At 42.8% G+C, this 13,571-nt stretch overlaps 1 protein-coding gene across 1 annotated transcript; it reads left to right on the top strand.

Annotated features, from left to right (window-relative positions):
- Window positions 1-1,223: 1,223 nt before the first annotated feature.
- On the top strand, window positions 1,224-11,732 carry dyrk3 (dual specificity tyrosine phosphorylation regulated kinase 3). The gene is made up of 6 exons (XM_077603399.1): window positions 1,224-1,974; window positions 3,951-4,060; window positions 7,806-8,011; window positions 8,095-8,398; window positions 8,536-8,952; window positions 9,024-11,732. The coding sequence occupies exons 1-6, from the start codon at window positions 1,932-1,934 to the stop codon at window positions 9,753-9,755; spliced, it is 1,812 nt and encodes a 603-aa protein (XP_077459525.1). The 5' UTR covers window positions 1,224-1,931; the 3' UTR covers window positions 9,756-11,732.
- The last annotated feature ends 1,839 nt before the right edge of the window (window positions 11,733-13,571 follow it).

Here is a 13,571-nt window from a genome sequence, read left to right as displayed (position 1 = left end):
ACAGTGGCAAGAAGGTGAGAATGCAGATACAGGAAAAATGGCAATAATATGTGTTATTTTATTTATGCTATTCTACTTCTTGGGTGCTGTCAAACTAGCTTTTGGCTTGGCCAGGAATGCACAACATTTTGACATCTTTCCTGGCATGCCTGCTAAATGTGTGTGACCTGATATATCTGTGTGGTGTGTAATATAAAAATGAGGGTTCTTCAAACCCAAAACACATGGAACCAATATTACCATCATGTAAAAAAGGCCATGTTGGGAAAAAAAATCAGTATTTAAAAAATAAGACACAAGTTTTATGTCTTTTTGAACCTTGGGTCTTCTCTCATTGCCTTTAAGCATTAATGGGATTAATGTAAGCATGTTTAAAGGTGAAATTGATCATGTTAAATGTGAAACCATTAACGTGATATTTTAACCGGGGTCACAGCAATTCATTTCAAAACATTCTAGTGGGAAGGTTACACCCAAATTTCTCCAAAGAAAATATGGTGTCCATATGTCCTGTTTTATGCTGGACAATATTGAATTTTAGTAGTTAATTAAATTTCTCTTTGCTCATTTAATGCCAAAAAGTTTCCGTCGTTTTGGTTTGTGGAAAAGGCCACTCTACACTTTTATTGCTGCAGACAATTCATTTTTATTGCATAGTCACCATTTCTTATGACGTATAGTCTGTTTGTGACTAGGATTTCAGGGAAACTATAAAAAACGACCACTTGCACACTTTAAAACTTTTTTGTGATATGATATAGTTGGTCTTGGTCCAGCATTTAATTGCTTCCAGTACCTCCCAGTTAAAATTGATTGGACCACTATTGCTATCAATGGCATCCAGAGATTCCTAATGGAAAAAAATAATCCATAAAAAGAATAAAATTCCCAGAGTAAAATGCACACAGGCCACCCTTAAATAAATAAATCTATTTATACCTTGTTGATATTTCAATGTATTTGTTTTTATTTATTTTAAGTTTTAATTTTAGATATGCTACTAATACTACAATTGGATGTCAACTGGCCACAAGTTGCAGACCCCAATTTTGAACCTCATAAAAAAACATTTAGTAAGAAAAAAATAATATGAATTTTTGTATGAAATTGAGAATTTAATCAATAGCAAGCCGTTATATTTTAACACCACAAGAGGGCGCGCGTCATATCTTCTCAACTCCAAGCCCCTCCTCCTCCAACGCCTGGCCTGTTCACCCACCCCGGGACACTGAAGACGCCCATAGCAACAACCACACCGCCGCTTCGAATAAGATAGTCGCACGATCCGCAGGACGGATTAAACGCCGCTTTCCTTATCGCGGTGACTACGAGTGTTTTTTTTTTGCAGAACGGCCACGCCGCGGTCGTCTGCGCCCTTTTAGCATGGGGGGAGGACAGTGCTCGGTCGCTTTTTTTGGATAGCCGCCCCGAAGCGAGCCCTCCGAGCCGAGCCGCCCGTCCGTCCTGACTCCAGACGGAGCGCCCAAAGGCTGCAACGGAGTTGGAAGCGCCGCCTTTCGAACGCAAAGTCGGCTCAACGACTAGAAACACGGGAATGGTGCTCCGGATCGAGTGGCTTCGCAGACAGAGAAAGGCGAGGGCTTCGCGGAAGACCCCGGCGAGCCGCTGCCTTTGGACTTGAAGTGCTGTTTTTCGACGGACATTTGTTTTGTGGCTAGCGAGCCGAGTGGGGGAAACGACCCCCATCTCCGCCCGTCTCCCTGCGGCTAACTCGGCTAATGTTAGCCGCTCACAAAATACAAACTAAGCAATCGCTGACGCGCTTTTAGCTCCAAAACCCAACTCAGGTTATTCTATTTTTTTTAAAACTGTGTCAAGTTCAAGTGAAATCCGCTTAAGTTGGCCATGTAACTTTTTTATACATTTTTTTCGGGGACTTCGGATGCTGGCATCACTAAATAATTACAACAATGATGATTATAAGCAGAAAGCCAGAGGGCCCAATATCAACAGGTAACTACAACTTTGGATTGTTTTGTTTTGTTTTTACTGTCGATTCTCTGTTGTTTTGAACTCTTAGCAGCCCATCGTGGTCGGAGTTTAACATTTGGGCAATTTACTTTTATTTACACAAATGTTTTGTATGCGAAAATGGCGTCAATGTTCTTATCACTGGACTCGAACTATCACGTCGTGGCACTTTTTTGGACGAGCTGGAGCGTCCGGTAGTCTTCTTTTCCGTGTAAACATTAGCTCTTTCTTGGAAGTCCACCACGAGACTTGCACGATCTTTATGTTTGCAGTACAAACTCCAGGAAATGTTTATATTTATATGCATGCGTGCCATCTATACGAGATCATGGGAAGGAACAAGTTTTTTTTTTTTTTTTACACAGTCATGTTTGTTTTTACACTGTCACGTTTTGGCTTCATTGTGCGATCTTTAGCCAGACTTTGATCGCTCAAATATCGTGCTTTTCAAATAATAATTCAAATATGACAGGCATACTTAAAGTAATTGTGGTTATATTTTATGAATTTTCTTTACACTTAGTTTACCGCATTATTGCTTGTCGTCTAAATGAACTAATTTGCTGCCATTGGCGGGCATAGGCGTCCAATTCATTTGGTCGGGGAGGGCTGGCTGTCATAAATGGTGGTGATGGATTTAATTCATTCACTGGTATCCCTTCCTGTTAAAATGGATTGGCCAACAATTGTTTGACTTTTTCATTTTCATCCAAAACGCTCAAAATATCAGATGTAGTTTTAAAACATTGCAAGTATTTGTAGTATAAGATTTGTAACAGGTTTGTCAATGTTTTAATTTGGTAAAAGGGTGATTGTAGCTATGTAGTGCTACATGCTTGAGTTGAGGCATTTCTTAAGGTCAGCAGCACATCTATTATGAATTTAGTTTCTTCGTTCAAAGTGCAAATCAACACCTAGTATAAATAACATCTATTTAAAAAATGTCAGTCATACCCACTAATAGACTTTTTTAAATTTTATTTTAAGTTTATTTCCCTTTTAGATGTCAACCCTGAAAGTACTCTGATTCCCAGCCTCTTCTGGCTTATTAGGACTTTGCAGTCCTGCTAACGGGATCCTTGTGTCCTTGCCTAAATTTGTGCATGGAGACCTAAAGCCTGTGCTTGGTGTGCTGTGGCGTGCAGGTCTAATGCGTGGGTATCCAGGCAGCAGATCTAATCTGTCCGGTGCAGGTCTGTTGACTAGGGGACACAGGCTGTGACGCACCTGCCCATGCTCAGAACACTCTCAAGGGCCGGCACACGGAACACCGGTTGTTTTTCTTCAGTTAACCAAACATGTCACCAGTGTAAATGTTGGCTGGCTCATGGCAAGGCTCCCTTGTGTTGGTGAGAGAGAAAACAGCCTAACAACGGTGGAGATGAACAGCCTGCCGATGGGCTTTGTCATCTGAGAAACCACCTACAAGCTCCTTTTATTCATACACTCACCTTGTATCAGCTCAGATGAAGTGATGTGACCCCACGCACATACACACATTCACACACACGCATATAGAATACACCTGGCTATCGAATGCCTACGTGAGCTCTATTTGGGAGCACACCTGACCTGGTCCAGGCAGTACACGAACAAGCTTGAATGGACAGATGGATTGACGGAAAGATGCTGTCGTCACACTGGCATCTGTTACCCCCATTAGGCCAATAATACCACTTGCAGCGCTAGCAATCTGGGACCCTAAGCCCTACCTAAGCTGGCCAGGTCGCTGCCATGCTCTTGTACTGCTCACAACACATTCATGGGGTGGACTGTTGCGGGAAATACGGTCTCCTCAATTTGTTTCCACAATATCCTAGTTGATTGACTAGATGATCAATGGGACTTTTTTTCCTGAAATTAGATGACACTTTTTTATGGATCCTTGACTACAGTGGTAATGATTCAATCATTTCCCTCGATCACATTGGTATGTTTGCTTCTCTTTGTCCCTTAAGTTCGTCATGGTGATGGACTGTACGACTCATACATGAGGACGGACCACATCCTCAAAGAGGACACGGACGCAAGCAGTCCTTCCGGCCTACCCCCCATGCCCAAACACACGGTGAGTAAACATTCAAGCACCCAAAGCCAACAAAGCCCCATTTCCTGTGCATGCTTTCTCCAGACACTGGAGAGATGCAAGCCCTTCCCCCCCGCCAATTTTACACTGTTTAACCTGTACTGCTGCATGGCTGTTTGGGGTGAACTTTTATGACGCAGGGATGAACTAGATCTGTAGATAAAGTTATACACAAGAATTTAAGTGGAGCATCTGAGGTCAAAAAGGATGTGTTTCCACCGAAGTCGATTTAATTCAGTTACTACTCAAGTTGCGACAAATGTGATCATAATGATTATCAGTGTCTTTTTCTCTTGAATAGATTCTTTTAAAGATGACCTTGTTTTATTTTTTACACAAATGAGTCATGGGTTTTGAATGCATGCTGTTTACAAATTCCTAATTTTTAACATGTTTGGAGTTTGGGAACATTGAATTCACCTGATAAAATAATCGGCTAAGTTATTTTTTAACGGAGTGTCATTGTGAATAAGAAATACCGATGTACTTGCTAAATATGGGGTTGTTTCTTTGTGGAAATCCTCAGTCATCCAGGTGGTATCCATTGGTCATCCTCAAAACCAGGATGAGGCAGACTCTTCTTCTGAGATGATAGTGTGTTGTTTTTTATTGTTGTTGTTTGTTTTGTTTGCCATAAATGTCAATGGCACTTGACTAACAACTTCAAACATAATTGTCCATTACCTTCACTATCATTCAATAACAATAAAATCATACTTGAAGATACAAGTGGGCTACTTTTCAGCCTTTGATGCTGCCTGATTGGCAGTAGCAGCAAATGTGCGCACAATGAATTTCTAAAGGCTCTCATGCCAAAAGGGGCAAAATGGTTTGGTATAAAGTCTAAAGATTTATTGGACTTGAAAATGTGACCCACAAAAAAAATCACTAATCAACAACCCCCCACCCCCTCTTGTACTGTGCAGTGTAATCTGCCATCCGTGGGCCTGTACTGAGTTTTAGGGCCACTCTTCTTTTCTATTTGCTGTCATGCTCGCAGAGGTAATATCTTCTATTGAATGTAGCTGACAGAATTGTGCCCCAGTTTATTTGTTTGAACGCCCTGAGCTGCTCGCTTGAAATCATAACCACATTTGTCATTGCTGCACATTACGTTCAAAATGTATGAACAAACTTGGGAGGAATTGGAATAGTGGAGGATGGTGGTGCTGAGCACTGTCACAAGCCTAAGCGTTTGTTTTGTGTAGTTTAAGATGGCTTACATTGGAACAAGTTCTCTGTTTGCAGCACGAGAGTTTCTTTGAATGCAAAGAGATTAGCTCCTTTCCATCTGTTGCACTGTGCTCGTTTTCGCACGAGGAACTCCGTTGCCACCTTTGCTTCACACCATTCACCTCCAATTTATGTGGGATTTTTTTTTGGTCGTTTCTCTTCCTGGCCCTTCAAATCAATAAGGCTGCACTTTTGACAAGCCACACTCTGTTTGTTTTAATGTTAGCCCAGTACTCGTTGCTGTCTGTGGGTGAAGGGTTGCAATCAGTGGCACTGGCTGCACATTTTTGTGACAACAGCTACACAATGTTAGCCATTTGGCTTGCATGCATCAGTCAAGACTGTGCTCTTGTCACTTGCAGTGATGCAGGATCTTTCCTTGGATTTTTTTTACAATGTATGCCTTAACTACAGTACAAATGTGTCACCGCTTTATTTCATTTAGATTTCCTGATGGTTAGCCATGTGCCCTAAAACAGGAAAGAATTTAGTTTGTCCACCAAGGCCATTAATATGTGGAAAATATGATCCATTATAATAGAATATGGCACGGCAAAGTCCAAGGTGACTGCAAAATGACTAATGTTTCTTCTGCTTTTTGTTATATCTATCTGCCAAAACAGCGAGATAAGCACGAAGGCCGCACCTCTCTGATTGGACGTACTCAATTTACTGCCCTGAAATAGAACAAGGCAATCATTCGCGGCAAATTCACCCACCTTTAGCCACTCCGTCCTTTATGGCCACGAACACTCAATGCCTCCAGCAACGCCCACTCGTACATATACAATGAATGGGTTACATGCGACAAACTGTTTGCTGTTCCCACTAGTGTAAAAAGTCCTTTAACCCAGTGGTCCCCAACCTTTTTCGCACCTCACTTTTTCTGTGGAGGGTGACGACTTAAGACAAAATTATGTGAGGGTGGGGTCGGTGCACGAACGACACACACGACTGCAAAAAAAAACAAGTCCCAAGAATAATAGCAATTATTTATTATATAATATGTTATTATATTTATTGTAGGAGGGCGAGATTGAAAACGTTAATATTTTTTACTCTGACGGACCGGCACCAGGTAGCTCGTGGACTGGTACCGGTCCACGGACCGGTGGTTGGGGACCACTGCTTTAACCCGAACAACACCATGCCTACCGTTAAGCACAGTGGTGGTAGTTTTATGCTATGGGGCTGTTTTCCTGCCAATGGAACTGGTGCTTTACAGCGAGTAAATGCAAATACTGAGCAAGGAGGATTACATTACCATTCTTCATGATAACCGAAAATCATCAACATGATGGTTGAGTCTTGGGCGCTGTTGGCTGTTTCAACTGGACAAAAGTAGATAAATTTACCTGCGTCATTTCAGGTTACACTATCAGTTCATGAATGTACTATTTTTGGCTGAGTAGTTAAATGTTAATTACATAAACCAAAGGGAGTTAAGAAAAATCTGTCATAGTTGTTTTGACATTACATAAGTTAATTAAAAATGTATTATATCATTGCCTATCAATGTTGTGGTTTAAAATGACCACACTGTGATAGATTTTTTTTCCCATATTGTACTGTACATACTACGTACACCAACATGTACAAATTTAATTCATCATGTTTTTCCATCAAAATGATTTAATTGTGAAAAATGAGTACACAGCAAATAAAATACACAATTACAATTTGAAATTAAATACTGTCATAAAAACCTTAAAAATGACTTCACTACCACCTTCACTAAGAAATTGGATTTAAAACAAGCTTACTTGGGTGTACGGACGGTATTTACATGTACCTCAACTGGTTTTCTCTCCTTGTAAATCTTTCTCTTTTCCCCGAAAGAAGTTTTTAAAGGACTGAATTCCAGAATGTTAATCACATGAAACTATTGGCACGAAGAGCGGAAAATCAGACTACCCGTCAGTTCTGTAATTGCAATGTTGATAAAACATTGATTGACAGCGTTGATGAAATAATATTTGGCCACTGAGTAATCGACGTTTGATACACATGCAGCAACAAACAGGAGTTTTACCAGTTTTATTGTTCTGTAAAGGGGGCTCATGTGTTGCCCCATCAACAGAATCTAAAACCAGTATTGCTGGTTCGCCCTCCTTTATGGCTAACAGTGTGTGACACTCACCTGTCTTGATAAAAATTTAGGCCTGCGTGTCGAAAAAACAGATTTCAGACGTTATTTATTCCTGTGGAACTGCACCATCGTGTTGCTTTCCAATTGGGTGTGCTGTGTTAAAGGGCAGTTTTAAGTGCTTGAAATTAGTCTAGTAATTAGTTTTATTCATTTACTCCCAAATGTCACACTCTAAATGGCTGTGTTCCTGCCATTTGTCATAGAATCTATTCAGCGGTGTCAAACTGTCATAGTGTTCTGCATCTAGTGCGGGTCAATCAATGGCTACCCACCAGCTGCAGTCTAGTGTGCTCTTTGCCTAGAATCTATGATAGACTGATAACATCATTTCTTATTTCTCTCCAGGCTGTCAGTAACAAGGGTGTGTTGAGGGATCAGATAACTGTACGAGGTGGCCAGCTGAAAGTGAAGTATCTGTACGAGGACTCCGCCAACAATCGCAAGATCAGCACCATCACCACGACCGCAGCCCCGAACAGTGGGACCACCGGTCAGACGCCCATTAAACCGCCACCACCCACCATCGTGTCCAAGGATCACAGCGTTGACAGGTGGGAATGCTTAAAAAAGTGAAGTAATTTAGAACAAAAGAGAGGATTATTTTGGTTTACCAGTCTGCTCTGGTTTATCACAGTTCAGAATCCAGTAAGGGCTCCAATGAGAACTCAGGATCTCACGGGGTTGCCAATGGAGGGAACGGCACCAAGCTGTGTGGCCCCCTCACGCCAGAGCAGGCCGTGAGACTGTATCGGACTCAACTGACCAGCCTCGAGCAAAGCGAGATCCACTCTTACCCGAACGTCTACTTTGTGGGACCCAACGCCAAGAAGAGGCCGGCCGTCACCGGCGGCAACAACAACTGCGGTTATGATGACGAGCAAGGTGGTTACATCAATGTCCCCCATGACCACCTGGCTTACCGCTACGAGTTTCTTAAAGTAAGGCAAACGATATGCTCAAAATGCAAAATGTCTGTTTCACTTCCGAAGCAGTTTTAGTGCCAAAGTAAAGTTGTTTTTGTCTTTGTAGTCGTAAATCAATCCTGGTTAATCCGCCTTCCCCTTGCTGTCCTCAGATTATCGGTAAAGGCAGCTTCGGTCAGGTGGCTAAAGTCTACGACCACAAATTGCAGCAGCACCTGGCTCTGAAGATGGTTCGCAACGAGAAGCGCTTCCACCGGCAGGCTCAAGAGGAGATCCGCATCCTGGAACACCTGCGCAAGCAGGACCGCAATGGCACCATGAACGTTGTGCACATGCTGGAGCATTTCACCTTCCGCAATCACATTTGCATGACCTTTGAGCTGCTCAGCATGAACCTCTACGAGCTGATCAAGCGCAACAAGTTTCAGGGCTTCAGCTTGCCTCTGGTCAGGAAGTTTGCACACTCCATTCTGCAGTGCCTGGAAGCCCTGAGCAGGCTCCGAATCATCCACTGTGACCTCAAACCCGAGAACATTCTGCTCAAGCAGCAGGGACGCAGCGGAATCAAGGTATTGGTGCGCTCGTCCCATCTCGATCTCCCGCGCAAAAAGTCTCACCCGCTTCTCTCTTCTCCCCTCAGGTGATTGACTTTGGTTCTAGCTGCTTCGAGCACCAGCGCGTGTACACTTACATACAGTCTCGCTTCTATCGCGCTCCCGAGGTGATCTTCGGCGCTCGCTACGGCCTCGCTATCGACATGTGGAGCTTTGGCTGCATCCTGGCCGAGCTGCTGACGGGCTACCCGCTTTTCCCGGGTGAAGACGAGGGAGACCAATTGGCCTGCGTCATGGAGCTGCTGGGCATGCCTCCTCAGAAGGTCCTGGAGCAGGCCAAACGAGTAAAGGCTTTTATCAACTCCAAGGGCCACCCTCGCTACTGCGGCACCAACACCCTGCCCACGGGGGCCACCGTGCTGACGGCGTCCCGCTCTCGCCGAGGCAAGTTGAGAGGACCCCCGGCTAGCAAGGAGTGGAACGCTGCACTCAAAGGTTGCGAGGACGCCACTTTCATTGACTTCATTAAGAAGTGTTTGGACTGGGACCCCTCATCCCGCCTGACCCCGAGCCAAGCCCTCAGGCACCCTTGGCTCTACCGCCGCCTGCCCAAACCGCTGCCCGGAGCCGAGAGAAGCCAAGGGGTCCCCGTAAAACGGCTCCCCGAACACCACTGCACCTCTTTCCCCTCCATCATGGCCAAGGGGGGGTCTGGCATCAGCACCACGGCAAGTAACAACAAACTCAGGAGCAACATGTTGGGAGACGCAGGGGAGGCCATACCCATTCGCACGGTCCTACCCAAACTCGTCACTTAGAGAGAGAGAGAGAGAGCGTTCCACTCCTCCCTTTCCTCTTTTTCCTCCTCCGCACTTCTCAGCAGGAGTGAGAGTGCAGGAGGACATGGAGTCTAGGTTTTGAAATGTTTGCTTCTACTTTGTATTTGTTTTCTACTGAGCGGTGTCGACACCCCAGTTCTGGCTTTTTGATATTAGCTGAGAAAAGGAGAGGCGACACAAGCAAAACTCATACTAAGTTTTTATACAGATATCCTCGAGCGGCTGTTCCGTTTCTTTGCACAGCCATCGATTTAGTTCACGCTTTGTACAAATGCTTGAGTGTTTTTAACGCGCAATTGTTCACACGCGAGTGTTTGTAGTTGGCCGCACACGAATGCCTCACTCTTTATTATTGAACACTCTGAGGAGTTAAAAGGGCTACAAACTCCCTGCTTAGCTCACTGGTAGCAGACAAAGCTTTACTCAGCGAAAAATCATAGTATAAAAGTGCACACTGACACATTCGGCAAACACTTTTTGCACACTGTGACGACAGCATCACCTTCGACCATCAGCGCTTCGGCTTCATCTCTTCTAATTGACCGTAGTCCCCGGCGCTCGCATGTCAGCTCAATATGTGAGAATAGTGTGTGCGTGAACACGGTGGCTTGGTTGCTTCTACTGTAGGAGACATGAAGAGTGATCTATTTAAAGCCCCTTCGCACGCAAGGTTGAGGAGGACAAGAAGCACCACTTAACGACAAAGTGTCATGGCTTCACTTCCTCAACTCTTGGCCATATTTCAGTTCTATCTAGCCTCTTACTCATATTCGTGCAATCATGTTCAAGGACTGTTAGGATGCCATTGTTTCCAACATGGGTTCGCGTGTTATACAGGGCAGACGGTGGAATATATGGAAATGCAGCTAATACGTTGCGCAGTTTGATAAATACGAGTACATTTCTTTTGTTTGAGAAGGGCCAGTAGTACATATCCATTTGAATGATCTTTCTCAGGGAGACATACTTTGTACATCCATTAATTTTGTATAGCAGGGTCCCCAACCTCTAGGCCACAGACAAATACTCGGTCGCACAGAGAGAATGATCACGTGATAAGTCAAAATTACAAACAAGATTTGGCCAAATCACTGGGTAGGAGAGAAATACTTTAAAAGACAATATTCTCAGCCCTACTTAATCTTCCAATTAATGTGTCATTTACTCCTGAAAAAAAGAATTCCCCGATAGAACCAGGTCATTAAAGTGCAACGCTCCCTACCATTGCAACAAATACAAACAAATGGATGAGTTGTAATATGTGATCATTTGTTTGAATGACAGTCTGTCAGAATGTATTTGACTTTCACTGCTTGGTTCAAAGAAAAGCTTAAGATCATTGCTGTTAATGGCAAACAATGCATTTGTGTTTCTGTGACGCAGTAGAGGCGCAAATGGGGGGTCAGTCATGTCTGTGCCACAATCTGACCTAGATATTCCATCAAACCCCCTCCCTGTTGTTCTCGCACTGTCATGTAGGCCAAGGAACCTCGTCAACCCATTAGAATAGGAAATATATTGAATTATGGTGCTGTCCAGTCATGCACACAGACACACACACACGCACACTCACTAAGTCGTCAGGTGCATGTTGTATGGACCAGCCTGCTCAGAATCCTCTGTTTAATCCCTTGTTTTCTAAGTAAAACTTTCAGGGATTTCTACTTGTTTTTTTTCTTCCAATTTTTAATAGAAGTGGTTTTAATTGCGAGTCATGCCCAAAATGTCAAAAGAAAGTGTAAAGCAAGCTTGTAATAAGAAGACAAAATAAGTTGTATGCTGTTATGTTGTACTTGTGGCGTGCGGTAAAGTGAGCAGGATGTTTGGTGTTCCAGCATGAGATCACAATCTTGATAAGTAACTGCTGAGTGACCACCAGAAGAGAATCGTAAAGTAACCAAATGAAGTTGTGATAGTTTCTTTTTCTAAGGAAAATAAAAGAAAAATGGTTATTAACTGAGTGTTGATTGACTGATTTCAGTAGATAAAGTAAAACTTCACTAACACCACTAAAGTGGGGGATAAGACTTCATTCCAAACCAACGGCATTTTGCGCTTGAAGACGATACCATTAAGAACCGTTAACCTGCATGTTTTTGCGAAAATGGGTTGATGTTTTTCTCCTCCCAGAGCACTGGTGGATGAGATCCTAGTCCAAGGGCCAATGTACCACAGCACTTCTACAGTTGAAGCTCCAACAAATTTATTTTTAACAGGTAACCTGTCAAGTAAGTGGAGAAATTGCAAGAACATTTTGCATCCATTGATAAGAGCTGATGCAGAGAGGAATACCTGTTGGAGGGTCTCATGGACCTACGAAGGCTGGGTATTGTCAGATAACACGTTGATTCAATTAGCCCAAGTTTCCCTCTGGTTTATGAGATTCATTTTGTTGTCACATGATACCTTGGTTATGAGCAATGTTTCCAATGGTGCTCATGGAATACTGTGAATAAATTCTCAGGCAGCGATAATGTTACAGATTTGGTGCCCTGGCCTTGACAGATGACAATGCACCATTTATTCCCTCCCGAATAACGACAAAGGGATCTTTTTGGGAATTGAACACCCAATTTGAAGTTCCAGTCAGATGTGAATTTTTTTTTCAAACAAAACCCTTGTATTTCATGTATTAGACACTGTCCCTTCCCACCCTGCCAACAAATGTGTCACAAGTGATGATTCATTGTCATCCACTTTGTGTTTCTGTGGACGTACATGAACACACAAAAAGTCCACATATGAGGTCACAGATGAAGCAATGAAGATTACCTGTTTATTTTGTAGGTACACTAGTAGCTTATGGTGTCCCGATACAGTCAAAAAAATCAGAAGCAGCATAATTGAAATTATCTCCTTGAGAGGTGATTTGTTTTGGTTTAGACTTTGTTCTTTTTTTAATGTTGTGTTGTCATTGAAAAAGGTAACAGTTAAAATGGTTCATCTGTTTTTAAATGTAAAATCAGTTTTCAGAATGAAACACGCTAACAAAGGACATTAACCTCCAAATGCACTCTAATGTTGTGACAAAAACATTGTACTTTGCTACTTTCGTGATACTTATCAATGTTAATTCATACGTGAGATGGCCCAGTTGAGACATGTCAAACAGGTTTCGTGTACGTCATTCAGCTTTTCATCTGCATCCATTCTTGTTTTGGCATTCTACCTCTGAGCAAAGACCTGCTCAGGTTACAAATCGTAGCTTGTAACAGTTGAGTCGGGAACCCTCAGGGGAGGAAACCAGTCCAGCAACGTTGCTGCCATCACAGTTGGGATGGAGGTTTAGGCAGGCTGTTTAATCAACCAAGACATGAGTATCTCGGGTCATATCACTAGTTTATTGCAACACTTGTTTTCCATCAATGCCATTTATAGTACATGTACTCCTCCTTCAAACCAATAAAAACTCCTATTTGAGTTATTAAAATGGAATATGATATAAAACCATCCAACTGTGATTAAAGTCAAGCCCTCAGCTGTATTTGTATTAATTATCCTTTAACATTTCTCCTTGTCCAAATGCATATGATGTCGCATACCTTCATATTTACTGTAATTCAGAACTATCCCCCAGCCTGGAGGACAAAGTCCACTATTATCTAAAAATAGATACAGTTCGGTCGAAAACATCTGGCAAAACTGTTAGACTGCAGTAAACAGAAGGAGTTCCCTTCTATTTAGGTTTCAAAGAGGCTATATAACTATTTACGGTTACATTTTGACAGAAAAAGACATGTTGCATTTCTTTCCATGCTTGTCTTCCATTACCAAGTAAAAGAAGATTAGGCCAAT

The sequence above is a fragment of the Stigmatopora argus genome, chromosome 6 (genome assembly GCF_051989625.1).
Source record: "Stigmatopora argus isolate UIUO_Sarg chromosome 6, RoL_Sarg_1.0, whole genome shotgun sequence".
NCBI classification, from domain to species: domain Eukaryota; kingdom Metazoa; phylum Chordata; class Actinopteri; order Syngnathiformes; family Syngnathidae; genus Stigmatopora; species Stigmatopora argus.
The sequence above is the reverse complement of the archived record's forward strand: the minus strand, read 5'-3'. Positions and strand labels throughout refer to the sequence as shown.